Source organism: Oncorhynchus gorbuscha, linkage group LG07 (assembly GCF_021184085.1).
Source record: "Oncorhynchus gorbuscha isolate QuinsamMale2020 ecotype Even-year linkage group LG07, OgorEven_v1.0, whole genome shotgun sequence".
Classification (NCBI taxonomy): Eukaryota; Metazoa; Chordata; class Actinopteri; order Salmoniformes; family Salmonidae; genus Oncorhynchus; species Oncorhynchus gorbuscha.
Window position 1 is genome coordinate 44,183,868 of NC_060179.1, and position 27,054 is coordinate 44,210,921.

Consider the following 27,054-nt stretch of genomic DNA (forward strand, 5'->3'; position numbering starts at 1 on the left):
ACAATAACCGAAGAGTCCTGCATTTAACCAGGGAATTCTGCATTTAATGCAATGCACTACACTACCTCTCAACTCCACTGGTTTGTATGGTAACTACGGGCTCTTAGGGATGGGCCACTGACAGAACTGATATGGCGTCTGAGATGGGCACACAGAGGACAGAGGACATTGCTGCTGACAAAGACAAGTGAAACTGGAGACACACAGTGACAGGTCCCCACTACTACAGACAAGGACCTTACTGAGAACCCCGAAAATGAATGTCCCTATTACATAAGAAGTCCATTCTTTCTCATGTCATTCATTCACTCTTTGGTAATCTACTGTGGTAAATTAAATAGTTACATTATGTAAGATATCAGAAAATAACATGCATGGTTTTACATATACCTAAGTTTCAAAAGTTTCAAAAATTTGTAAGTCGCTCTGGATAAGAGCGTCTGCTAAATGACTTAAATGTAAATGTAAATGTAAAAGTAAATGTAATTGCTCAAATATAAGTATTGAAAGTAAAGTAAAAGTAGAAATAATTTCAAATTCCATATACTAAACAAACCAGATGGCACCATTTTAAAATATATTTTTTATTATTTAGGGATAACCAGGGGAACACTCCAACATTCAGACATCATTTACAAACAAAGCATTTGGGTTTAGTGAGTCCGCCAGATCAGAGGCAATAGGGGTGACCAGGGATGTTCTCTTGATAAGTGGGTGAATTGGACCATTTTTCTGTTGTTAGTCATTCAAAATGTAACGAGTACTTTGAGTGTCAGGGAAAATCTATGAGAGTAAAAAGTACATTGTTTTCTTCATGAATGTAGTGAAGTCAAATTAAAAGTTGTCAAAAATATAAATAGTAAAGTACAGCACAGATACCCCAAAAAACGATTTAAGTAGTTCTTTAAAGTATTTTTACTTAAGTTCTTTACACCACTGGCATTATGTGGGTTGAATGCTGTAACAACACAGAATAAAAAATATATTAAAGTCCCATGATGGTAGTGACTCTGCTTATCACTTATTAACCATCATTTATTCACATTACTTTACGTTCATAAAATATTTCAGTTGTTGGGTATATTTCATTTGTTTGATTTGATGACTTTATTATTTCATTCCAAGTCATCATCTCATCTCTATAGAGCTGCAGCCTATGTTTTCTGACAAAAATCACTATTTTGAAGTCAATAAGGTATACTTTTATGATTGATGAATACCAACTATCAATCACTTGGATCATGTATTTTCAGGTAGAGATACCTTGTGAACAGTGGAGGCTGGTGGGAGGAGCTATAGGAGGATGGGCTCATTGTAATGGCTGGAGTGGAATCAATGGAACGGAGTCAAACGTGGTTTCCATATGTTTGATGTGTTTGATGCCGTTCCATTTATTCCATTCCAGCCATGACAATGAAGCAGGTGTAAAAGAAACACAGACCGGACAAGTAGATGCTTAATGGATTATGGTCATTGTAGTTAATGACCAAGTTTTAAGCATTACACTATGTACAATATTGGTCCTGTTGGAAACTACAACTCCATACTACACCGCACAGTTCAGGCTGTATCTGATTTATCTCTTGAGAAACAGCGCAAAGCTCATATTAAACAGAACAACATGGAATTCAAATAATTGAATCGGTCTGTCTATTAGTTGTTTAAAAAACAAAAAGAACCAACATTTCGGTTAATGGCTCAGAACTAGTAGGCCTATTGTGGCCTTTTTAGTGTGATATGTTAAATTAGTAATTGTTAGTAATTGTTTATCCATATCATCTTTTTTTTGTTAATCTTCACCTAACCTACTCTATTCTCTGTGAGGATTTGTCATAGACACAGACAGATGACACATCTCTGTATCTTTCCTATTATGGCGTCTGTGAGAGCACGTGCAGCCCCATTGAGCCCATCTCCATTTTGAAGTAGTCCATTTTCTTCCTCTACTACTGCTATGAGTTGGTAAACAAACTGAAAGGGTGCCTACTGCCACCTGGAGTGTGTTGTTTGAACATGTATAAAGCCAAGGTTGGCGATTTACTGCCACCTGCAGTTATGGCTGTAATGTTTGTTCACAAGTACAATTCATTGGCTGACCCCTCCTGGTGAACTGGATGGAATTATGTGATCCTTTCTTTAACCCATAGGAAGTCCCACCAAGTTGACGACTTCAACATGTGAAATTCCTCAATGGCGCCGCCCATGCTAAAATGGGCTCTCTGGCACTGGAATTGTCTAAGTCTATGTGATTTGTTACTCTAAGCTCTCAGCCAAACCAAAACATGTAATTGTTCTGTGGTAAGGAGCTCATCCAACATACAGTAACATTCAAAAGTTTGGACACACCTAGTCATTCAAGGGTTTTTCTTTATTTTTTACTATTTTCTATATAGTGAAGACATCAAAACTATGAAATAACACATATGGAATCATGTAGTAACCAAAAAGTATTAAACAAATTAAAATATATTTTAGATTCTTCAAAGTAGCCACCCTTTGCCTTGATGACAGCTTTCCACACTCTTGGTATTCTTTCATCCAGCTTCACCTGGAATGCTTTCCCAACAGTCTTGAAGGAGTTCCCACATATGATGAACACTTGTTGGCTGCTTTTCCTTCACTGCGGTCCAACTCATCCAAAACTATCTCAGTTGTGTTGAGGTCAGGTCATCTGATTCAGCACTCCACCACTCTCCTTCTTGGTCAAATAGCCCTTACATAGCCTGGAGGTGTGTTGGGTCAATGTCCTATTGAAAACAAATGATAGTCCCACAAATCGCAAACCAGATGGGATGGCGTATCACTGCAGAATGTTGTGGTAGCCATACTGGTTAAGTTTGCCTTGAATTCTAAATAAATCACTGACAGTGTCACCAGCAAAGCACCCCCACACCATCACACCTCCTCCTCCATGCTTCATGGTGGGAACTACACATGCAGAGATCATCTGCTCATCTACTCTGCGTCACACAAAGACACAGCGGTTGGAACCAAAAATCAAAATTTGGCCTCATTAGACCAAAGGAGAGATTTCCACAGGTCTAATGCCCATTGCTCATGTTTCTTGGCCCAAGTAAATCTCTTCTTATTATTGGTGTCCTTTATTAGTTGTTTCTATGCAGCAATACGACCATGAAGGCTTGATTCACGCAGTCTCCTCTGAACACTTGATGTTGAAATGTGTCTTTTACTTGAACTCGTTTATTTGGGCTGGAATTTCTGAGGCTGGTAACTCTAATGAACTTATCCTCTGCAGCAGAGGTAACTCTGGGTCTTCCTTTCATGTGGCGGTCCTTATGAGAGCCAGTTTCATTGCACTTGATGGTTTTTGCAACTGCACTTGAAGAAATGCTCAATGTTCTTGAAATGTTCCACATTGACTGACCTTCATGTCTTAAAGTAATGATGGACTGTCGTTTCTCTTTGCTTATAATATGGACTTGGTCTTGGCTATCTCTTGTATCACCATGCCCATATTGTCACAATACAACAGATTGGCTCAAACGCATTAGGAAAAGAAAGAAATTCCACAAATGAACTTTTAATAAGGCATTTAAATGCATTCCAGGTGACTACCTCATCATACTGGTTGAGAGAATGTCAAGAGTGTGCAAAGCTGTCATCAAGGCAAAGTGGCTGCTTTGAAGAATCTAAAATCTAAAATATATTTTGATTTGTTTAACAGATTATTTTTTTTCACATTCATTTAACCAGGTAGGCAAGTTGAGAACAAGTTCTCATTTACAAATGCGACCTGGTCAAGATAAAGCAAAGCAGTGCGACAAAAACAACAACACAAAGTTACACATGGGATAAACAAACGCACAGTCAATAACTCAATAGAAAATATGTATAGTGTGTGCAAATGAAGTAAGGAGGTAAAGCAATAAATAGGCCATAGTGGCGAAGTAATTACAATTTAGCAAATAACACTGGAGTGACAGATGTGCAGATAAGGATGTGCAACTAGAAATACTGGTGTGCAAAAGAGCATGATTCCATATGTGTTATTTCATAGTTTTTAAGTCTTCACTATTATTCTACATTGTAGAAAATAGTAAAACATGAAGAAAAACCCTTGAATGACTCGGTGTGTCCTAAATTTTGACTGGAACTGTAAGTGGGAATGTGGTGAGCTCTAGTGGCAAAAAGCGGTGATGACAGGTTTGAACGAAAAGAAACCAATGGGTTTGCTGTTTACTCAGAGCTGTTTCTCTTGACCAATCAATGCTAACGATGTTGTTAAAGTAGAAAAAAAATAGAAAAAGATGGCGTTCATTGTCTTGTAAATCTGACTGAGTACCACGTTTGGCTAACGTTACATTTATACATTCTCGACATTTCATGTGAGTATATATTGAACTGGTAGTTTATCTATCTAACGTTACGTAATACCATAGTGTTCATATTGAATACGCCAGGGCTCTCGTTCAACTTCACCCTACCTGCACAGACAGACAGCTAGCTGTAGCTAGCTAGCCACTTTGCGGAGGAAGACCGATTGCTAGCTTGTCATGTTTTTGGTAGATAATAATATTTCTCAAATGCACATTGTAATACGTGAACAACTGTCTTGCGAACATAGTCTACACGGGGGAAAACAATAAAGGAGCCAGAAAGTCTCATCCGGTACGGTAAAAGTGTGTATGTAGTAGTTATGCCTGGTTCATGGGCATAGCGACGCGTTACGTGCGCCGGAGCATTCTCCTTTGCAGATTGCTTCAATACTTTTGTTACTTCTCACCAAAGCAACGATGTTGGTTGATCGCGGACAAATTCTGTGTGGGCAGTGTTTATTCGTATTTTGGAGAAATTACACAACTCTTTAACACTTTGTTTACAACCAGACTGTTTCTGGGTCATGCATGCGTGTCGGATCTGCACTACAAGGGTCATTGCGGTCCGACGCATAGCGCATGAACCAGAGGTAAATGCATAGCATCTAAGTCGTGAGCCGGCAGTGTCGACTAGGCACAACTTTGTTGCTAGTTTCACCAAGAAAAACGTACATCATGGAGCTTATACATCGTATGACATTGACATGTGCAAAAAACGAACTCTTGAATTCCATGTAAGGCATGTGGTTGATAGATAATGTGTGTGGCACTTGTCAGTATGAAGGTGGTCAATTTGAAACAAGCCATCCTCCAGGCTTGGAAGGAGCGCTGGAGCGACTATCAATGGGCCATCAACATAAAAAAGAACTTCCCAAAGGGAGCCACATGGGACTACCTCAACTTGGCAGGTCAGTTGATTTATGTTGATCAACAATATCAATGTTTGGGAAATGGAAAGTCACCAATGAATGTGTATGATTTCATTATTGTTATATTTCCCTATGTTCCAGAGGCTCTCATGGAGCAGGCAATGATTGGCCCTTCTCCCAACCCACTCATCTTGTCCTACCTCAAGTATGCCATCAGTTCCCAGGTAAGGTTTACATTTTGAAACCCATATTTTACCATATATATAACCTCAAAATATACACATATTCCAGGCCATAAGTGAAAATTCTAACTTTTTGATAAAATCATGAAACTTGGTTCACCTGTACAGTTTGAGGCCCTGAACATTTTCAGATATGGATCACAAAAACCATCACAAAAACGACTCATGGCAGCCATTTTCCATTCCACCATAACCAAATAATGTATTTTGCGTCATATCTCCTGAACCAAACATGAAAACATGGGGTTAGACATTACACGTTCTATGTTTTGATGGTCAAGGATTACAATGGTGCCATGTACAACAACATAAACAGTTCAGATTATTATATAATGGTTGAGTACTGGAATACCTTTAAATTCAGACGTTTTCTCAAGTCGGTATTTAAAAAGTACTTGAATTGAAATGAGAGGAGAACAGAAAATTAGGAAATATGTTAATATGAAAAATATTAGAAAAATGCCTTGGTGTAGCGAATTAATTTCCATGCAGACTACAGAGTTTTATTTCGTCATGTGCTTCACGTTCTGGTTGCCAGGCTCGCTCGCTCATTCCACCCACACTGCCACTCAGACAGGCAGGTACAGAACTGACTGATTAGCCGCCAAATGTCACATTGATAGCTAAAATGCCAGGCAAGTATAGATTCATTCTTGCCTGGCGGGATATTGATGTTTATGAATGGGTTTTGCCAGACCCAACCAGGGATGTAGTGGAGGGTAAATGCCGTTTACGCACCTTTGTTGTTTTGTTCATAAGCGTTTACGCACTTATTTCATTTCCATTTTTGCTCAAGGCTTCTTGATCTGAGTTCTAATCGCGCCTAACTCTGAACGAGTGATGGATTCATGTATGCTTGTTATATTTGCAAGCTCCCCCGGTTTTGCCTTGTTACCAGCGCATTCATTCACCACTTTGTCAAACGGGAAACTCTGCCGTGTCAACAGAAATCCCCCAAACAAAAACCCTCTGACTCACGGAGAATGAGTAAATAGTCAGTGATATTTCAATCAGATGTCTAGCCAGCTAGATAGATCAAGGGCTCTGTAGAAAAAAAAACTCAGAAAGGCTCGAACCTAGAAAGAAACCTAGAGGTGAACCAGACTGAGGTGTTGCCTGTCCTCTTCTGGCTGTGCTGGGTGGAGGTTATAAGAGTACATGGCCATTTTAAGGCCAGATTGTTCTTCAAGATGTTCATAGATGACCGGCAGGGTCAAATAATAATCGCAGTGGTTGTAGAGGGCAACCGGTCAGTACCTCAGGAGTAAATGGCTTTTCATAGCCGAGCAGAGAGTCGGAGAGACTCCAGGTAGCACATCCGGTGCACAGGTCAGGATTCCCTTGCCGCAGGCAGAACAGTTGAAACTGGAGCAGCAGCACGACCAGGTGGACTGCGGACAGCAAGGAGTCATCAGGCCAGGTAGTTCTGAGCCATGATCCTAGGGCTCATGTCCTCCGGGAGGGAGAGAGACAAAATTAGAGGGAGCATACTTAAATTCACACAGGACACCAGATAAGGAGAATTACACCAGATATAACAGACTGACCCTAGCCCCCTGGCACATAGACTATTGCAGAATAGATACTGGAGACATGCAGTGGGTCAAGGGACACTGTGGCCCCGTCCGACGATACCCCCGGACAGGGCCAACCAGGCAGGATACAACCACACCCACTTTGCCAATGCACAGCCCCCACACCACTAGAGGGGATATCAACGGGCCAGGAACCGACTACCCTGAGACAAGGCTGAGAATAGCCCACAAATATGTCCTCCACCACACAAGCCCGATGGGGCGCAATACCGGACAGAAAGATCACGTCTGTGACGCAACTCACTCAAGTGATGCACCCCTCCTAGGGACGACATGGAAGAGCACTAGTAAGCCAGTGACTCAGCCCCTGTAATAGGATCAGAGAAGTCAGAGAATCCCAGTGGAGAGAGGAGCCGGCCAGGCAGAAACATCAAGGGCAGTTCGTCACTCCAGTGTCTTGCCATTCACCTTCACAAACCTGGGCCACACTACACTCAATCATAGGACCTACTGAAGAGATGAGTCTTCAGTAAGTACTCTTAAGGTCGAGACCGAGTCTGCGTCTTTCACATGGATAGGCAGATCATTCCATAGAAATGGAGCTCTATAGGAGAAAGCCCTGCCTCCAGCTGTTTGCTCAGAAATTCTAGGGACAATAAGGAGGCCTGCGCCTTGTGACTGAAGCATTTTGTATACATGATTTGTCTTCAGGAACGCAGTTAGTTGCTGCAAAACAGCTTTTTCCAAAAATATTGAGAGGAATGGGAGATTCGATATAGGCCGATTAGTTAAAAAAATATATTTTCCGGGTCAAGGTTTGGATTTTTCAAGAGGCTTTAATACTGGATAGGGAGCCATTTGTATTGTTCAACAGGAGGGCCAAGCACCGGAAGTAGCTCTTTCGGTTCAACTGCGCTTTGGAGAAATACGCAGATTCAAAGTGGAGTCTGTAATAATTTTTTTAATGATCTTTTCATCGAAGTTTGAATTTATCACTGCTGAAGTGAAAGCTAACATCTGTTGAATGCTGCTTTTTAGTTCGCTTTGCGACAGGATTAAAAATACATTTTGGATTGTTCTTATTCTTCTCAATTAGGTTGTAAAAATAGGATGATCGAGCAGCAGTGAGGGCTCTTCGATATTGCACGGTACTGTCTTTCCAAGTTAGTTGCAACGGAAATGATAGAGCGCCATTTCCGTTCCAATTTTTTTGGAAGCTTTCTTCAGGGCTCTGGTATTTTCTGTTTACCAGGGAGAAAATTTATTGTGCCCAATGTTTTGTTTTTATGGATTTGACTGTATCCTAGGGTATTAGGCAAGGTTAAATTAAGATCCTCAGTTAAGTGGTGAACCGATTTGTGTACGCCAATGTCCTTGGGTAGGTGGAGGGAGTCTGGAAGGGCATCTATGAATATTTGGGTTGTCTGAGAATTTATAGCACGGCTTTTGATTATCCTTGGTTGGGGTCTGAGCAGATTATTTGTTGTGATTGCAAACGTAATAAAATTGTGGTCCGATTGTCCAGGATTATGAGGAAAAACATTAAGATCCACAACATTTATTCTACAGGACAAAACTAGGTCCAGAGTATGACTCTGGCAGTGAGTAGGTCCAGAGACACGTTGGACAAAACTCACTGAGTCGATGATGGCTCCGTAAGCCCTTTGGAGTGGGTCTGTGGACTTTTCCATGTGAATATTGAAGTCACCAAAAATGTGAATATCTGCCATGACTACGAGGTCTGATTTAGTTATTCAGGGAACTCTGTGAGGAACGCTGTATACGGCCCAGGAGTCCAGTAAAGAGTAGCTATAAAAAGTGATTGACTGGGCTACATATATTTCATGACTAGAAGCTCAAAAGACAGTATTTTTTTCTGTAAATTGCAATTTGCTCTCATAAGTGTTAGCAACACCTCTGCCTTTGCAGGATGCACAGGGCTATGGTCACTAGTGTACCCAGGAGGTGAGTCTTCATTTAACACAGTAAATTCATCAGGCTTAAGCCATGTTTCAGTCAGGCCAATCACTTCAAGATTATGATGTTTTGGTACCCTTTCCCAGATCTGTGCCTCGACACAATCCTTTCTCCGAGCTCTGCGGACAATTTCTTCAACCTCATGGCTTGGTTTTTCCAACACATTGTGAAATAGGACAAACACCTACCCAAATGAACATTATAAAATCTGTGTCCAGATATTTTCAAAGGCCTTCCTGTGTTCCATGAATTTACACAGTATACACTTTCACAACCAGCAGAAAGACGACAGCAGAAATAATATTATTTTGCATACGTTGTCAGAAAGTGATTTTATTGGAGTTCTTCCCGTTGTTTCCCATGGCACTTGACCATGTTATATAATAATCAGAACTGTTTCTGGTGTACATGGCACCGTTGTAATCATTGACCAGCAAAACATAGTTGCAAACCTCACCCTTTCTGTGTTATCATGTTTGGTTCAGGAGATATGACACAAAATAAATGTTTTTTTGTTATGACGGAGTGGAAAATGGTCAGGGGGAGGCATTTCTGCGACGGCTCCATATCTGAAAATGTTCAGGGCCCCAAACAGTACAAGTGTACTAAGTTTCATGCTTTTATGAAACAGGGAACATATCACATGTCATATTGCTTGGACTAATATAAGATCTGTCTTTAGTTGTTGTGATATTGAAGGGTTAATCTGCATATTCTTCCTTCCCATGGTAGGCAAGACAGTGTAGGAGATTTGCTGGTGAAAAGTGACAAAAGGTGTTTGATTTATGCACAATTATTATTAATGGAAGCCATTGTATTTCCTCAGATGGTCTCTTATTCAAATGTTCTCTTAGCCATCAGTAAGGTGAGTTGGGTTCCTCTTTCTGTCACTCTGGCCAGTAACAATGGTCTTGACTGCTACCAGACATGCATGCTTTCATCGGATGACAGCTTGTCTGACATGCTCCTTTTTGTTCCGCAGTTTGATGACTTCTCCAGAGAGCTCTGCGTCAAGTCCCTGTTGGAGATCATGGACATGTTCTGCCACCGTCTCAGGTACTACACACTTGCTTTATCCCGTCCCACTCCCATCCTGTTATATTCTTCCTTCCTTTAAATTTGACAATGGTGTTAGCCCTAGAAAATGTTTAATCCTGGCTCTGCTGAGAAAGAGATGCAACTTTCTTTTTTTTAATGTGCGTTAAATATGGTTGAAGCACTAATAGTTACGAGTCTGCTGGTTGAATGATTATCTCCGAGCGTCAGAGAGCGAGTGCATTTCTGACAAGTCATCTTTCACATTGAAAAATAATACCCCAGAATAATCCCAAACATCAATTCTAACCCCACCCACCCTCCATCCCAGCTGCCACGGGAAGGCGGAGGAGTGCATCGGGCTGTGCCGGGCCCTTCTGGGTGTGGTAGTGTGGCTCCTGACGGGCTGCGCCTGCTACTGCGAGAGGCTCAGGGAGCTGGGGCCGTCGGCCAGCACAGAAGCCAACCTGAGGGCCTGCCTGGAGAGGCTAAGGGAGTTGGTGAACAGCCAGAAGAACAGGGCCCTAGTCCACATCGCTCGCCTGGAGGACCAAGGTCAGTCAGGGGATACAGAATCTTCTAAGAGGTTGTCCTATAACTAAACTCAGCAAAAAAAGTGTCCCTTTCAAAGATAATTCATAAAAATCCAAGTAACTTCACAGATCTTCATTGTAAAGGGTTTAAACACTGTTTCCCATGCTTGTTCAATGAACCATGAACAATTTAATGAACATGCACCTGTGGAACGGTTGTTAAGACACTAACAGCTTACAGACGGTAGGTAATTAAGGTCACAGTTATGAAAACTTAGGACACTAAAGAGGCCTTTCTACTGACTCTGAAAAATACCAAAAGAAAGATACCCAGGGTCCCTGCTCATCTGCGTGAACGTGCCTTAGGCATGCTGCAAGGAGGCATGAGGACTGCAGATGTGGCCAGGGCAATAAATTGCAATGTTTGTACTGTGAGATGCCTAAGACAGCGCTACAGGGAGACAGGACGGACAGTTGATCGTCCTCGCAGTGGCAGACCACGTGTAACAATACCTGCACATGATCGGTACATCCGAACATCACACCTGCGGGACAGGTACAGGATGGCAACAACAACTGCCCGAGTTACACCAGGAACGCACAATCCCTCCATCAGTGCTCAGACTGTCCGCAGTAGGCTGAGAGGCTGGACTGAGGGCTTTTAGGCCTGTTGTAAGGCAGGTCCTCACCAGACATCACCGGCAATACCGTCCCCTATGGACACAAACCCACCATTGTTGGACCAGACAGGACTGGCAAAAATTGCTCTTCACTGACGAGTTGCGGTTTTGTCTCACCAGGGTTGTTGGTCGGATTCTCATTTATCGTCAAAGGAATGCGCGTTACATCAAGGCCTGTACTCTGGAGCGGGATTGATTTGGAGGTGGAGGGTCCGTCATGGTCTGGGGCGGTGTGTCACAGCATCATCGGACTGAGCTTGTCATTGCCTGCAATCTCAATGCTGTGCGTTACAGGGAAGACCTCCCTCATGTGGCACCCTGTCATCCTGTCATGTCATCCTGACATGACCCTCCAGCATGACGATGCCACTAGCCATAATGCTCGTTCTGTGCGTGATTTCCTGCAAGACAGGAATGTCAGTGTTCTGGTGCAGTCTGAGGAGGAGATGCACTGCAGTACTTAATGCAGCTGGTGGCCACACCAGATACTGACTGTTACTTTTGATTTTGACCCCCCCTTTATTCAGGGAAACATTATTCCATTTATGTTAGTCACATGTCTGTGTAACTTGTTCAGTTTGTCTGTTGTTGAATCTTGTTACCTATATTTACACATGTTAAGTCTGAAAATAAATGCAGTTGACAGTGAGAGGACGTTTCTTTTTTTGCTGAGTTTACATGTAGTTAGCTGCATATTATTTTGATTAAACTGAAGTAACAATGTATTCATATTGGTGTAGCATTTGATTTGAATTAATTTCATTGGTATGTTTGACTCCACATCATATGATATGTTTCCAAAGCTTCCTGGACCAATGTGGAGCAAGCTTTGATCAAAGTGACAGAGGGGCTCAACAGTCTGACCAATCAGACACTGAGAGGCAAGCTGGAGGAGTGCATATCATTGGTGAAGAGGTGAGAATGTAGCACTTATGGGGTACAAGCCAATGGACTTTGTAAACAATAATTGAAGCCACGATGGATGTTTTTATAATCATCTGACCAATCTTCCCCCTCAGTATTCCTACGATTCTGTCTGAACAGTCAGACCCCCCGCACCACTCGTTGTTCCCGTCGGTCCACGCCTTCATCATGCTGGAAGGAACCATGAACCTGACAGGGGAGACTCAGCCACTGGTGGAGCAGCTCATGATGATCAAGAGGATGCAGGTGAGCCTTAATTGGTCTAGAGTTAACGTATGCAAAGCATATGCAACTTTCACTTTGAGTTTCGCTTTTAGTTGAGGGAAGTTGTAAATCCGTTTACTTCCTGAATTGACTGAATTGAAATGGAATATTGACCCCCCAAGCCCGGTGCATTCCCCTGTGCAGCGTATCCCTGCGCCGCTCTTTGTGTTGGAGATCTGGAAGGCGTGTTTCACTGGCCTCATCGAGTCACCAGAGGGCACCGAGGAACTCAAGTGGACCGCCTTCACCTTCCTTAAGGTACTTCTCACAATGAATGCCAGATAGTTACAGTATATAAATGTTTCATGGTCCTTGGAGCAAGCATTTGAATGTTTTCTTTTCATTGGAGCCCATGACATGTCACCATCTTACTGACCATCCTCTCATCTGTAGATCCCCCAGGTTCTCCTCAGGCTAAAGAAGTATCCCCAGGGTGAGAAGGTACAGGTATAGTACTGAGTTATTTATTCTCTTTACATCCAAAGCAATCAATGGTTATAAGATCTGTTTCAAGTGTATTTACTTGTAATATACATTGGAAATATGAAAGGGGTAATCGAGGGGCTATGCATTCTGTGGAAAATAATAGAGGACAACTAACCATGCACGGAGTTGCATTATTTTCCTGAGAACGCAGAGAGCCCCGAGTTGGTTATCCCTTTTATACCAAGGCTGTAATTGAACACATTTGCTGGTAGAAATGCTTTCCAAAGCTCACTGAAGTAGCTAGCAAGTTTATGGGATAGGTGCAGTCGTTGCCTTGGTAACCAAACAGACTTGCTGGCTTGGTTAACCAAGCCGTCCGTCCTAGCTTGCTATTATGAAAATCGAATTAAGCAATGCCAGTAATATTTTCAATTCGATTTTTTTTGCTTTCATAAGCAGCTCAAACATAGAAGATGTAAGAATGAACTTCCTAGCCATTGAATTATGCCGTGTATTGCAGGGCAATAATTTACGCTCCAGAACAGGGGAGGTACTGCAGGGAGTCTGCAGACAAATTAATAAATACATGAAACCACAAACGTTATTGAATACAGGGCTGACCACTTTTGAAGATACCTTGGAATGAGATCTCTCCTGAATGTGGGAGTATGGGCGTCCCGTCCTTGGAAAAATACAGTTTTAAAGCTAATTTCCTGCAATTTATATTTTCACATGGCCCATGACCAGGGTGGAATCAAATGTTTTAATCACAGGTCAAGTGTATTTAGGATTCTTTTAAAGTTGAATATACACGTAAAACACACTGACTTGGTTTGCAGTTACTTTGAAATGATTTGGGCATGAAATTGAGAGTATGTTCTCTGGGGAAGATATAATTATGTTGGTTTTTGGTTAGAAAATGCTAATAATAATGGTTGGTTAAAGTGGCTAACCATAGGATGGTTTGCACTCTCTCCTTGTCCATAAGAACAGCATGGAAATAAGTCCTTCCTTTGGGTGAACTATCCCTTTTTAAAATAGGACCGTAGAAAAAATAATCTTGCCGAGAGGTAGCTCTCCGAGGGGGTTGGCCATCCCTGATCTATGTTTCCCAAATACTGGGGGTTTGAATATGTTCATCTGACAAATTATCCCACATTCAAGAAAAATCTAACGAATACCACTCTTCTGGTGGCTGAGGCTGATTTGCAAAACCTTGCCATCTTGCCTACATCAGCAAGCTCTTTTATTATTTCTGCCTAGCAGCTTGTGCACAGTACAAAAATGACAAACTAGGATAAGGGGCATTTCAATATAGCCTATTCTCATTTTATTACTGTCTATCTTCATCACTGTCCAGCACTCCCAGCACTCCCTGATTTATATATTTTCAAAGACACACGTTGGCATTAGATTTAAAATAACCTAATTACACCAGCAAAATTGGTTAGAAGTGAAATAATACAACTATGAGGAATAACAGTAGTGTTCTTGCTGAGATGAGCACACTAATTAGTCTATAGTTTAGCCCATTGTAGGGGATGGGAATTGTTCTTATGACTTACATCAGCTATTGTGAAAGACCAAATAAATGTAAAGGATAAATAAAATCTCCTGAAGACCAGATGAGACCGCCTACTCCTACACACAACCCCAAAATATATTTCCCTGTATTGTTGTCCCCACTAGAATCAGTTACACAATCTGTTAGAGCAAGATAATGTTCATCATACAGTTATACAAGTCAGGTCACCAGAATTCCTGCTCAATTGCTGCCTTTTCCTTGTTACAGACTAATGGACCTAGTGCTGAATTGCAAATGAGCACAGGGGGTGAATAATGTGGCCTTGCTGCTCTTACGATAATTAAGTTCATAAACTGATCAGCTCATTGTTTTTTAAAAGCTTGTGATTTCAAAACAATTTGGAGGTTCAGTTGAAAAGCTAATGCGCTGAATATACACTGTATATCCGAAAATAAAAGCAGTAGGCCTACTTTTTCCAATGTGTTAGAAATAAGAGACATGGCGTGTGAAGAGGGTCCAATGCATGTCTCACGCCCAATGTGTGGAAGTTGGCATCGCTGTTGAATATTATTAACAGCAGATTAAACAACCTTAGGCAAAATGATCCGTGAGAGAAGTCTAAAGTGTCTAATACAATACAACGCTGTCATTATTCATCTACAATTTATGTTCTTAGTCCTGGTAAACATGGGCTTGGGAAGCTCAGTGATATTGGTATTCACAGTATTTCACTAATTATCCATTTGTGAATTCAATACTTGTATCCCCCCCCCTCATTTGTTTTGTTTTTGTACATAAATGCACTGTAATTTAAGCTTTAACACTGCAATGTTTTCTCTCTGCCTAATGGCAAAATGTGAAGAATTGCAGCATATTTAACTTAAACTGCAACATTTCTCTTCGTTGCCAAGACATGGGCCTTTAAAATGTTACTTCCCAGGGCCGACACTTGGTTTTTCCGGCAATGCACTGCCAAAGTCAGAGTAAAACTCTGAAAACTTTTTATCTCACTTAAGTTTTGTTCTGATTATGATGATTTTGCTAGAATGCCCTTTAAGCCAATCAGAAACGAGTCTTCAACAATACCATGGTATAATAACTCAATATAACTCAATATTAATCACCATATGAATGTAGGATAGTGAAGAGTGCTGGTCTCTGTCTTGACATGCGTTATGGTCAATCTGCAGCAGGACTTCATGGATGACGTGAACATTGCCTTTGAGTACCTGCTGAAGCTCACACCACTGCTGGACAAGGCGGACCAGAGATGCAAGTGAGTGATAATGGAAAACTGAACAGAGGAAGCATTATGTTATAAGCATCTTTATAACACTCAGACAGGTTATACAGTGTCTGACAAGCTTTTTACTCCGTGTCTGTTTTTTACAGCTGCGACTGTCTAAGTATGCTACTGCAGGAGTGCAACAAGCTGTCTCTCCTGTCGGACTCCAACACGACCAACCTCACTTCTAAACGGTACGGGTAGCCATCATGCCCCTTCATATGTGTAACATCACTGAAAGAGAATGATACAGTATAAATGCATCAAGTTTGCCACTAAAATCTTTCATTCTGTCTCCTCCTCTCTTTCCTATCACTACATTATTCTTTCTCTCTTTGCTTGTCTGTCAGTGTCTTGCTCTCCTTCTTTCACTCTCCTCTGTTTCCCTCTTTCTTTCTTTATCTCTTGTGTGTAACTTTTTCTTGAGGGCTGAGGACAGGGAGTATGCGCCACGGCTAAAGACTGCAGAAAACGCCAACATTCAGCCCAACCCAGGCCTCATCCTGCGAGCCGAGCCCACTGTCACCAACATCCTCAAGGTCCTCGTTCTCCCCATGCCTACCCTACCTAGCTTTACAGTCAGCGGGAGGTTCTATTTCAACTTGTCTAATAGAAACGCTTGTTGTCGTTTTCCATTTCAAACTGTTTAGCTACAGTGTGCCCTAATGAACACGATGCTGACTTTTATCTTGTACTATATCCCTGAATAATTACTGATGTAAAGACAGTTAGTCAACCTCATCATAAAGCTATCCCAGAGCTCCAACTTTTGCAAAACAACTTCCAGGTCACCCATATCACACTCTCATTACTGTGTTCTATGTCTGTCTTCTCCTTTTGTGTTAGACGGTGGACGCAGACCACTCCAAGTCTCCAGAGGGCCTTCTGGGGGTGCTGGGACACATGCTCTCTGGGAAGAGCCTGGACCTCCTCCTGGCTGCTGCCGCAGCCACGGGAAAACTCAAGTCCTTCGCCCGGAAGTTCATCAAGTGAGACACACATCAAGCCACTAATAGTCCATCAGAAACTGTTTAATACAATTTATTGACAGACTCAAACCATATTACTGTGGAGTCTTTTTTTTTTTTTTTTTAAGGGCAAAATGGGAAAATATACATGATGTAAGAGGGGGACAGTGTTTAAGGAGATTATTTATTGATGCTCGGTCTTTGCTTTTCAGGCTGAATGAGTTTCCGAAGCACATCAGTGGAGAAGGATGTGAGTACATGAGTGTTGCTGAGTATGGGACTTTCTGAATAACATTTAACATGGATTTGATTTTGACATGGTCTCCCTTTTTTCTACCTTGTTGTAGCCAAGTCGGCCTCAGTGCGAGCCCTGCTGTTCGACATCTCCTTCCTCATGCTGTGTCACGTGGTGCAGACCTACGGATCAGAGGTTGGTCTCACACCTAGTACTCACGCTATCTATGTAAGTGATCTAGGTCCGTATTCAGAAAGTGTCTCAGAGCAGGAGAGCTGAACTAGGGTCAGCCCCCCCCCCCGTTCACTTCTCCTGTAGATTTTGCATCATTGTCCAGCTTTTTCAGCACAGCTCCACTAGGTGGCCAAAACACGCAATCGCTTTCTGCTTGTGCTATCTGAATGGCACAGCTGTGATGTCTTTGCCACATTTCTATGATGGGTAATATGACTCATGTTAAATAAGTTTCATGGTCAGAACCTGTCCCTGGTAGATTTATATTATATCATAGTTAAATAAAACAACAAATTATTAAACAATATCCCCCGCTCTATTTTATTATACCATATGACTCTGTTGTGACCCCTCCAGGTGATCCTGTCGGATCCCAGCCCCTCGGGGGAGACCCCGTTCTTTGAGACGTGGCTGCAAACCTGCATGCCAGAAGAGGGCAAGACCCTGAATCCAGACCACCCCTGCTTCAGGCCCGAGTCTGGCAAGGTGGAGAGCCTGGTGGCCCTCCTCAACAACTCATCTGAGATGAAGCTAGTGTGAGTGATGGGGTTCTATCTTTTCACTCTAGGGTCAGAATCAGACTGGAATTCAATGTTTCTTTACTGCTGGGTTAAAAAAGAACAAAGGAAGAAGTCCAGGCTATGGTTGAAATGTCCGCCATGTTCAAATGTCTCTTTTTGAGGAGCATAATTTAAACCAGTGTGGGGGGGGACATTATTTAAACTGGAGCCCATGTGCACCATCTCTTATCCTTCCTTAAATCTATTTATTGGCATTGTTTTTCTTGAACCTGTACCGATGTATCTACCACTGTGTGTCAGTCAGATGAAATGGCACGAGATTTGCCTCAGCACGCCGGCAGCCATCTTGGAGGTGTTGAATGCCTGGGAGAATGGCGTGCTCTCTGTGGAGGCTGTACAGGTGAGTCCCGTCTTGTGTGTCGTCTATTTTGTCCTACTTTGAGCTCAATACTACGTGGACAGTGAACCGTTGAATCACAGAAGTGAACTTGCTCTTGACATAGTGGAAAATGATTGGTCATAGCGTGTAGGTCTAAATCGCTCTGCTGACATAATGGTTAGAGCTTGCATCTATTTAATTTTGGTCTCTTCCTCATTTAAACCATTTATAAAGTTAATTGTGGCCCGGAAGCATGTGCAGAGGTCACACACACTCACTCGTCTTCCCCTCTTCTCCTTTTTCTTTCTCCTCTTGCTCTCTCTCGCTCCCCACTCCCGAGTGTAGAAGATAACAGACAACATCAAGGGCAAGGTATGCAGCATGGCTATCTGTGCTGTGGCCTGGCTGGTAGCCCATGTGAGGATGCTGGGCCTGGATGAGAGGGAGAAGCCCCAGACCATGATCCGCCAGCTCATGACCCCGCTGTATGGGGAGAATACTCTGCAGTTCTACAATGAACGGTACACACACTAGACTTGGGTGTTAAATACAGTGCCTTTGGAAAGTATTCAGACCCATTGACTTTTTCCACATTTTGTTATGTTACAGCCTTATTCTAAAATTAAATAAATAAAAATCCTCAGCAATCTACACACTACCCCATAATGACAAAGCAAACTTTGCACACAAAAAAGCCTATTTACGTAAGCATTCAGACTCCTTGCTATGAGAGTCGAAATTGAGCTCAGGTGCATCCTGTTTCCATTGATCATCCTTTCTACAACTTGATTGGAGTCCACCTGTGGTAAATTCAATTGAATGGACATGATTTGGAAAGGCACACACCGGTCTATATAAGGTCCTGCAGTTGACAGTGCATGTCAGATCAAAAACCAAGCCACGAGGTCGAAGGAATTGTCCGTAGAGCTCCGAGACAGGATTGTGTCGAGGCACAGATCTGGGGAAGGGTACCAGAACATTTCTGGAGCATTGAAGGTCCCCAAGAACACAGTGGTCTCCATCACCACCAAGACTCTTCCTAGAGCTTGCCTCCCGGCAAAATTGAGCAATTGGGGTAGAAGGGCCTTGGTCAGGGATGGTCACTCTGACAGTTCTAGAGTTCCTCTGTGGAGTTGGGAGAACCTTCCAAAAGGACCATCTCCGCAACACTCCAACAATCATGCCTTTATGGTAGAGTAGCCAGACGGAAGCCAATCCTCATAAAAAGGTGCATGACGGCCCGCTTGGAGTTTGTCAAAATTCACCTAAAGACTGACCATGAGAAACAAGATTCTCTGGTCTGATGAAACCAAGATTGAACTCTGGCCTGAATAACAAGCATCACGTCTGGAGAAAACCTAGCATCATCCCAAAGGGTTAATCATGGTGGTGGCAGCAGCATCATGCTGTGGGTATGTTTTCAGCGGCAGGGACTGGGAGACTAGTCAGGATCGAGGGAAAGATGAACAGAACAAAGTACAGAGAGATCCTTGATGAAAACCTGCTCCAGAGCACTCAGGACCTCAGACTGGGGTGAAGGTTCATCTTCCAACAGGACAACGACCCTAAGCACACAGCCAAGACAATGCAGGAGTGGCTTCGGGACCATGTCTTTGAGTGGCCCAGCCAGAGCCCGAACTTGAACCCGATTGAACATCTCTGGAGAGACCTGAAAACAGCTGTGCAACAACGCTCCCCATCCAACCTGACAGAGCTTGAGAGGATCTGCAGAAAAGAATGGGAGAAACTCCCCAAATACAGGTGTGCCAAGCTTGTAGAGTCATACCCAAGAAGACTCGAGACTGTAATCACTGCCAACGGTGCTTCAACAAAGTACTTAGTAAAGGGTCTGAGTACTTTATTCAAAAACATTGTCCAGTGGCAGTGCATGTGTAGAGTGAGCTGTGGCGTGTGTCTACACATGCACTGCCACTGGACAATGTTTTTGAACAACCAAAGAATTAGCCTGATTATTTAGCCACTGAGCAGATGTCTAATCAACCAGACAAATTCTAGTTAACACTGACGTTTTAAAAGGGGGTCAGCCGATGATGACGGGAACGGATTGAATGATTTGTATCACCTTCACCTTCCTTAGTGTTCAACCCATTTCACATTATAATCAGGCAACTCTCATAATTCACCACCAATGTATAGCAACCAGACTGAAAATCACACAAGCTCATTTAACCCTTCCATCTCTCCCACCCTCCCCCAGGGTGGTGATCATGAGTTCCATCCTGGAGAACATGTGTGCTGATGTGTTCCAGCAGACAGGCCTGGCCCTGCGGCCGCCCATGGAGGGCCAGGAACCCATCCCCTACCGCAACCTGCTCTCGGCCAAGGAGCCCATCCATGAGGCCCTCCGCAAGCAATTCCGCTCTGTGCTGTGGAAGGGCTGGGTGGACAGCGGCGCGCTACACCTCTTTGAGAGCCTGCTGCACACAGGAGGGGTGTTCTGGTTCACCAACAACCTGGTCAAGGTTAGTGAATGTTATGAGATGGGGTGCGGGTAAAGGGGCGGTTGACCTGTACAACAGTGGAGTTACTGTACTTTGGTCTTTTGGAAACCTTGCAAGGTGACAATGGGCTACGATTTCTTTTGATGCGTTTTCACGCCTACAAGATTTATCAAAGATGGAGCACTAGTTAAACATTGTTATGCTTATATGTCTTATAGCACAATATGAATTGGACATCTTTTTTTCTACTTTGACAAAGGTATAAAGTAATTCCCTGGTAATCAAATAGCCTATTAGCAAGCATAGCTAAACTAGTTTTGACTAATGCAGATGCACTTAATTTACATATCAAATGGAAAGAACAGGGATGCAAACTAGTCACCTTTCTGGAAAATTTGCCGTTTTGAATCCAAAATAGGTGACATACGTGATTCATGTAGATCCGATGAGACGTTTAGGGGGTGGGGCTTTGGATCACTACTGGCTGTATGTGTAGTGATGCACATTGGGAGTAATACTGGCTGTAAGTGTAGTGATGCACATTGGGAGTAATACTGGCTGTATCCAAGGTTCAGCCAATCATTCAAATAACAGAATGCAGCACAGCACACAACTGAAGAGACAGCTTGCTAGTTACAGCATCAGCACGCAACTGAGGAGAGACGGCTTGCTAGTTACAGCATCAGCACGCAACTGAGGAGAGACGGCTTGCTAGTTACAGCATCAGCACGCAACTGAAGAGACGGCTTGCTGGTTCCAGCATCAGCACGCAACTGAAGAGACGGCTTGCTCGTTACTGCATCAGCACACGCTCTGGAAAGACAGCGGAGAGTGGCAATCTAACTCTTCAGTTACAGCAGCGCGTCCCCTGAATGATAACGAAGAGGTAACGTTAGGTGAGAAGCCTGACCACGGAGACGGGGGTGACAAGGTGATGAGGTGTACTTCATGAGCTGTAACTGAAAACTGGCATTTGTAAAGTTCGAGGTGAGGGAGAAAGTGTGGTGGAACAAGTATTGTTAGCATTAAGTATCTTGCTAGCTGGATCGAATTCTCCATTAGCAAGCCAGAGAAATGTTGAGCAACATTTGCCAACTTAAACTCAATTATTTAAATCAGTTATGGTGTGAAAATTAGCTGGCTAATAGTCAGACAGCTAATGTTAACGGTAGCTAACGTTACAACATCAGATGAGCTAACGTTGAGTAAGCAGCTCATCTTCTTTCTGGCTCTCGTTCTTCAGCTGAAAGAAATAATGCAGGTTCGTGCTCATCTTGAGCATGTTGGCACTCGATAGGTTGATGATGGACAGGCAGCGCTCCCAGAAGATATACCTGGACCTCTCCACCAGGAAGGGTCTGAGTGGGGAGGTCTTGTTGCCCAAGTAGGAGCAGGTCAGATAGAGGCAGGTGATCACCATGGCCTCCAGCTGGTGCTCGGTGGCTGCCTCGGCGAAGACCACCTTGCGGCAAAGCATGTAGACAAACACCACGTTGGCTGGGGGTGAGCATGCTCTGATTCCCCCAATCGTGATGGAGCAGGAAGCAGTCCATGCTCTGCAGCCACAGCCCTATGTCGTTAGGAACAGAAAGCGCAGCAGCTTGCCTCTTGGGTGTCAGGGGGGTGTTCTTGTCCAGCTAGGAGGCATTGTCAGAGCTCCTGTCCCAGGTCTGGGGTGTTCTGGTCCTGGTTGTGTGTGTACAGATTGGTGCGGGACTTGGACTTCCCCAGGTTCTCATTGTTGAGGTGGGTCACATTGTTCTGGTTGTTCCCGTTAGGCTGTGCCTTCTTGGAGCCCTTCTTCCGCTTTATGTTGATGAGCGAGCGATGCTTCAGGTTCTTCTCTTTGGTGTTCCTGCTGTTCTGAACTGTTGTCGTTGCCCAACATTGCGGGCCCATCTCCAGCCGCCTTCTGATAGCTGGGCAAGAGAGAATGCATATTTCCCATGGTGAAAGGGTAGTGATCAGGAGACCGTTTGAGTAGATTCTCTTTAGGAACTTAGCTCTCATCATAAGCGTCAATAATGCCTGTGGAAAACTAAATGGTACATTTTTGCTAAATGAAATGTATAGGCAGACTACATTTTCCCACATTCAACTGCATTGTGCATTGACAATAGGTTTGTGTTTATTAATTTGATTTTAAGATGTCTTGGTTGTGATTTTACTTACTGATTTCAAGTCGATTTAAAAAAAAATCCAAAGTTGTTTCAGTCGTTTCTTTGTTGATTTTAAAGGACAGATGGGATTTTTCTCTCTGTAAGCTTAGTTTAAGGCTGTTATTGTTGTGTACATCAACCGCTGTCCAGGGTTCTGAAATCGAGCGTCCCGTCGTAATAAAGAAGCATGGGATAGCGTTGCTGTGTAAGATGAAGCCGATGTTCGCCATGATAAAAAACCTTTTAACGTCATGTCGCACTGTCTGAAAATAATCGTTTTGTACGCCATGTGTTCTTGCCTCATTTTGCTATGTTCCTGTTTTGGTTAACTAAATGACTTTTGGGTGGCTGCCAGTGCTAGCAAGCCTATAGCGTTGCATTTCAGTCGACTGCGTATGAATAAAATGTTGGCCACAGTTTCTAAACCCAGTGGCGCGACTTTGAGACTTCTGGGAACGCATGCGAAGCAGCCTCGTCCGACCAGACCTGGGTTTGGAAAGTGAAACATTTTCCTTATATGTTAATTTTCTCAGCCTAAATGCAAAACCTCGATTCGAGACAATATCTCAATTAGCTGAAATTGTCATTGTCACAAGGTTGTAACTGAGACGTTTTCATTTTCATCAAAAACAGCTTTATATCGAAGAGGTGCCTTGATTTAATGCCCTGCACATGCGCAGTTTCGCGCGACAGACCGGTATACCTGATGACGTTTTTCTGTGCATGAGCTTAGCTAGCTAACGTGGCCATAACATCGCATACATGCGTGATCGGGGATTTCTATTGGTGCAGCAGTTTCTGTGTATCCTCATACTGTACCATCTCAACCGCCACGGTATGACCATATTTTTGTACTCATGGCAGTGACATTTAGTTTTTAAATGTTGTAAGTACTCCCTGTGTTGACAGCAGTATTTGTGTACCTCTACATGCGATCGGTTTTATTTTATAGTTTGCTGAATTTGGATTTGTGTCAGATAACCGGTCTATTTGAATTGGGGAAAATGCAAACAGTTGTGTGTCAGGCCGGAGAGGGATAAATGCGCGCTACCAAAGTACATTTGCCTTTTCATGTGAAATGCAACAGGAGAGAGAGAAAATTAACTAGAAAATGACAATCACATGGTGCGCACTAAAACCACCAAAAGATGCAGCCTTATTGTAAAAAAAGCCATGTGTTGTCTAAAGCTGCAGTTACTCAATCTCAAATGACTACATTTCAATGTGTTTTCATTTTAAAACTATTTGCAATGTGATTGTATATCCTTGCATGTAACAAAAGTCACATGGATATGTTTTTTTAAAATTTAGACAACTTTTACTTAAAAATCAACTGCACTTGTCCCCCAAAAAATCTGACCACTCAATAGTGATTTTTGAATATTCAAGTTGTGTGTATGTGAGCATTTACTCTAACTATATAGGGCAGGGGTACTCGACTACTATTTGAGAAGGTCCGGTCACACACATTTCCTAGGTGGCAAAGGTCCGGATGGAAAATAAAATTTATCGGCCTAATAACAAACCCCCACCTCTCAACCCATGTGACCCCAAACTGTTCACACCCCTCTTGTTGGCGGAGAGAATTTTGCCGTTTTCAAGCTAATTTCCCACAATTCTACACATTTCGCATGGGCAGAGATTTGTTTTGCTGTTTTTCTTTATGTTTTATTTCCTGCAATTATATACATTCTTCCATGTCTTATGTGTGTTTATATGATCCCAGGGGTCGAAGCACGACCGAGTCCAGATCCAGCCCGCCAGCTGAGTATGGAGGGTATAGGGTGTGTATTAATCCATTCCTAATTTCTATGTGTGACTCAGGAGCTGCTGAAGGAGACTCGCCAGGAGTGGGCCAACCGGGTGGTGGAACTGCTCTACAGCATCTTCTGCCTGGACACCCAGCAGATCACTCTCACCCTGCTGGGCCACATCCTGCCCAACCTGCTCACAGACTCCGCCCACTGGCACAGCCTGGCAGACCCGCCCGGCAAGGCCTTGGCCAAGTAAGACAGTCCTCCTAGTGTAGTCTCTCGGTGACTATGTGATGTCTGTGCCGTGTGCTAGCTAGCTACCTGGCTTAATAGGTGACTGTAGGGGCCAGTTTCCAGAACACAGATTTAAGCCTAGTCCTGAACAAAAAAAATCACTTTCGATTGAGATTCCCCATTGAGCATGCTTTTTAGACCTCATGAGCTGTCCTAACCACTTAAGTGTTACCACCAGATAACTTGTTCATTAATGATAAAGGGCAGTGGTTAAGTGTTTCCTGTGCCACATGCAGTCTGCTTTGGAGTTGTTGAATGACTGTTTTGATATTTCTATATCCATAAATTGGGTCTCCCGAGTGGCGCAGCGGTCTAAGGCACTGCATCTTAGTGCGAGAGGCGTCACTACAGTCCCTGATTCGAATCCAGGCAGTATCACATCCGGACGTGATTGTGAGTCCCATAGGGCGGTGCATAATTGGCCCAGCATCGTCCGGGTTTAACCAGGGTAGGCCGTCATTGTAAATAATAATTTGTTCTTAACTGACTTGCCTAGATGAATAAATCTAGACCTACATTCAGCGCTTTCGATAATTTCACATGAGGTGCCTATACAGACTTATAACCACTATGCTAATAAATATTCACGTTATTTTCTTTAATTAACCTACATCTTGGTATTTCAAAAAGATGCCTAAATTGGACATTCCAATAAATTAAGCAATTGAAGGTATCTAGGGCCTATGTTAACGTTGATTGTGTTTGATGAAAATGATATACCTTTCAAATGTTTTATGCAACATTTGTGACTTGACGCCTACTGTGCCTACGCGATTTAGTGGTTAAACGGGAATGACGAGTGTGTTGATATAACAGTGATATTATGACTTGAAGTATTTGTTTATAATTGTACAATTTATGTTCCTGCATATAAATTAAAAAAGAACTGACTGCCAGAAAGCCCTGAACGCAAGATCGTAATATCGGACTCACAGTGGAGGAACATATTGCCTGTATAGCCTAATGTACATGGTCAACTGTAAGTGCCCCTTAGCTTTCTAGTATGGAAAACGTCTGAGGATTTTTCTACAATATTCACAACATATTGACATAATCAATTACATGTGGAAATAAGTTTAAAATAAATAAGTATTTGAGTGAACATTAGCAAGCCAGCAGCAGATGAAACAAAGTCGATTCTCTCCCCGGTTTTCGCTTGCGGCTATCACCATCTAGCTGGCTAGATTTAGCATATTTAATAGCCCATACCAGTAACAAACTTTGCTATGTTATCGACATATGGCAGTACACAAACAAAATCAAGCTCATTTCGCCAGCTAGAAAGAAATAGCCATTAATTAATTCAGAAATGGCAGAAGAGGATAGCTAACTATAGCAAGATAATGTTAGTTGCTTCTTGTTAAAGAAGCTACTATGACAACATTGATCCCAAAATAAACTTTCCCATTGAGCCAAATATACAATGCACCCCTCCAAAGAAAGCATGGCTATGGAGCTTGTGGTTTCTCGTAAAGAAATGATCAAATGAGAGACAAACTTATCGCAAGTCAGAGTTGTACTTAAACTAAGTCTTTAATCACTTGTTAATAAGGAAGCAGGTCAATACAACACATCCATTGAGTGCTCTACGACAATGATGGCTGTTTGACGATTCACGCTCAGGTGATTCATTGAGAGCCCAGAGTCAAAAGTACAAAGGTATTTTGTAGCCAAGATACACCCCTTTCAACCTACATGACGAACAACAGATGTGTAGAATGGGTCACAAGGCTAAGATTTGTATGACAGATACTTTTCAGTTATCTTTCATTGTACAGACCAGGGTCTAGCTCTGGGGTTATGTCTCCCTGGTACCATATAGAACAGAAACATTAACTCATGCTCTGGAATGTGATATCTAGGTTTATCACCCAAAAGACATTGTAAATCTCCTGTCAGTGTTATCTCCCAGAGACACAACAGTTATAAGAATCCTCTATTCTGTTGCATAAAACAACCATTTGATGCAATAAAAGTATTAACATAATCATGCAATTTTTCACCATAAGCTTCTCTGAAATGCCACCAGATCCGTAATCGGATCCATGGCTGAAGTGTGGCATTTTAGTTTAGCCCACACTTGGTGGGCTGTATATAAAACTTCTGAGCCACAGAATGGCTGAATTACAGCAAAACTTGCCCTATACAGTAATAGTAGCAAAACCAAAGACATTTACATTTACATTTAAGTCATTTAGCAGACGCTCTTATCCAGAGCGACTTACAAATTGGTGCATTCACCTTATGACATCCAGTGGGACAGTCACTTAACAATAGTGCATCTAAAACTTAGGGGGGGTGGGGTGAGAGGGATTACTTAACCTATCCTAGGTATTCCTTAAAGAGGTGGGGTTTCAGGTGTCTCCGGAAGGTGGTGATTGACTCCGCTGTCCTGGCGTCGTGAGGGAGTTTGTTC

The 27,054-nt window shown here is 42.7% G+C and overlaps 1 protein-coding gene across 4 annotated transcripts in view; it reads left to right on the forward strand.

The window, feature by feature from the left end:
- Positions 1–4,215: 4,215 nt before the first annotated feature.
- The window catches only part of LOC124039906 (mediator of RNA polymerase II transcription subunit 24), a 28,839-nt gene continuing 6,000 nt past the window's right edge, over positions 4,216–27,054 (forward strand). Inside the window, exons 1-21 of one of the 4 annotated variants that reach the window (XM_046356447.1) lie at positions 4,216–4,346; positions 5,115–5,245; positions 5,348–5,430; positions 9,787–9,825; positions 9,943–10,016; positions 10,327–10,550; positions 12,012–12,123; positions 12,228–12,378; positions 12,541–12,654; positions 12,790–12,843; positions 15,538–15,623; positions 15,740–15,826; positions 16,072–16,171; positions 16,479–16,621; positions 16,813–16,850; positions 16,948–17,030; positions 17,427–17,605; positions 17,891–17,990; positions 18,315–18,490; positions 20,188–20,452; positions 24,415–24,596. In XM_046356447.1, coding sequence (XP_046212403.1) covers positions 5,116–5,245; positions 5,348–5,430; positions 9,787–9,825; positions 9,943–10,016; positions 10,327–10,550; positions 12,012–12,123; positions 12,228–12,378; positions 12,541–12,654; positions 12,790–12,843; positions 15,538–15,623; positions 15,740–15,826; positions 16,072–16,171; positions 16,479–16,621; positions 16,813–16,850; positions 16,948–17,030; positions 17,427–17,605; positions 17,891–17,990; positions 18,315–18,490; positions 20,188–20,452; positions 24,415–24,596 — 2,420 coding nt within the window. In that variant the 5' untranslated portion in view covers positions 4,216–4,346; position 5,115. The remainder of the gene's footprint in view (positions 4,347–5,114; positions 5,246–5,347; positions 5,431–9,786; positions 9,826–9,942; positions 10,017–10,326; positions 10,551–12,011; positions 12,124–12,227; positions 12,379–12,540; positions 12,655–12,789; positions 12,844–15,537; positions 15,624–15,739; positions 15,827–16,071; positions 16,172–16,478; positions 16,622–16,812; positions 16,851–16,947; positions 17,031–17,426; positions 17,606–17,890; positions 17,991–18,314; positions 18,491–20,187; positions 20,453–24,414; positions 24,597–27,054) is intronic. The other 3 variants (XM_046356448.1, XM_046356449.1, XM_046356450.1) reach the window with 3 other exon arrangements.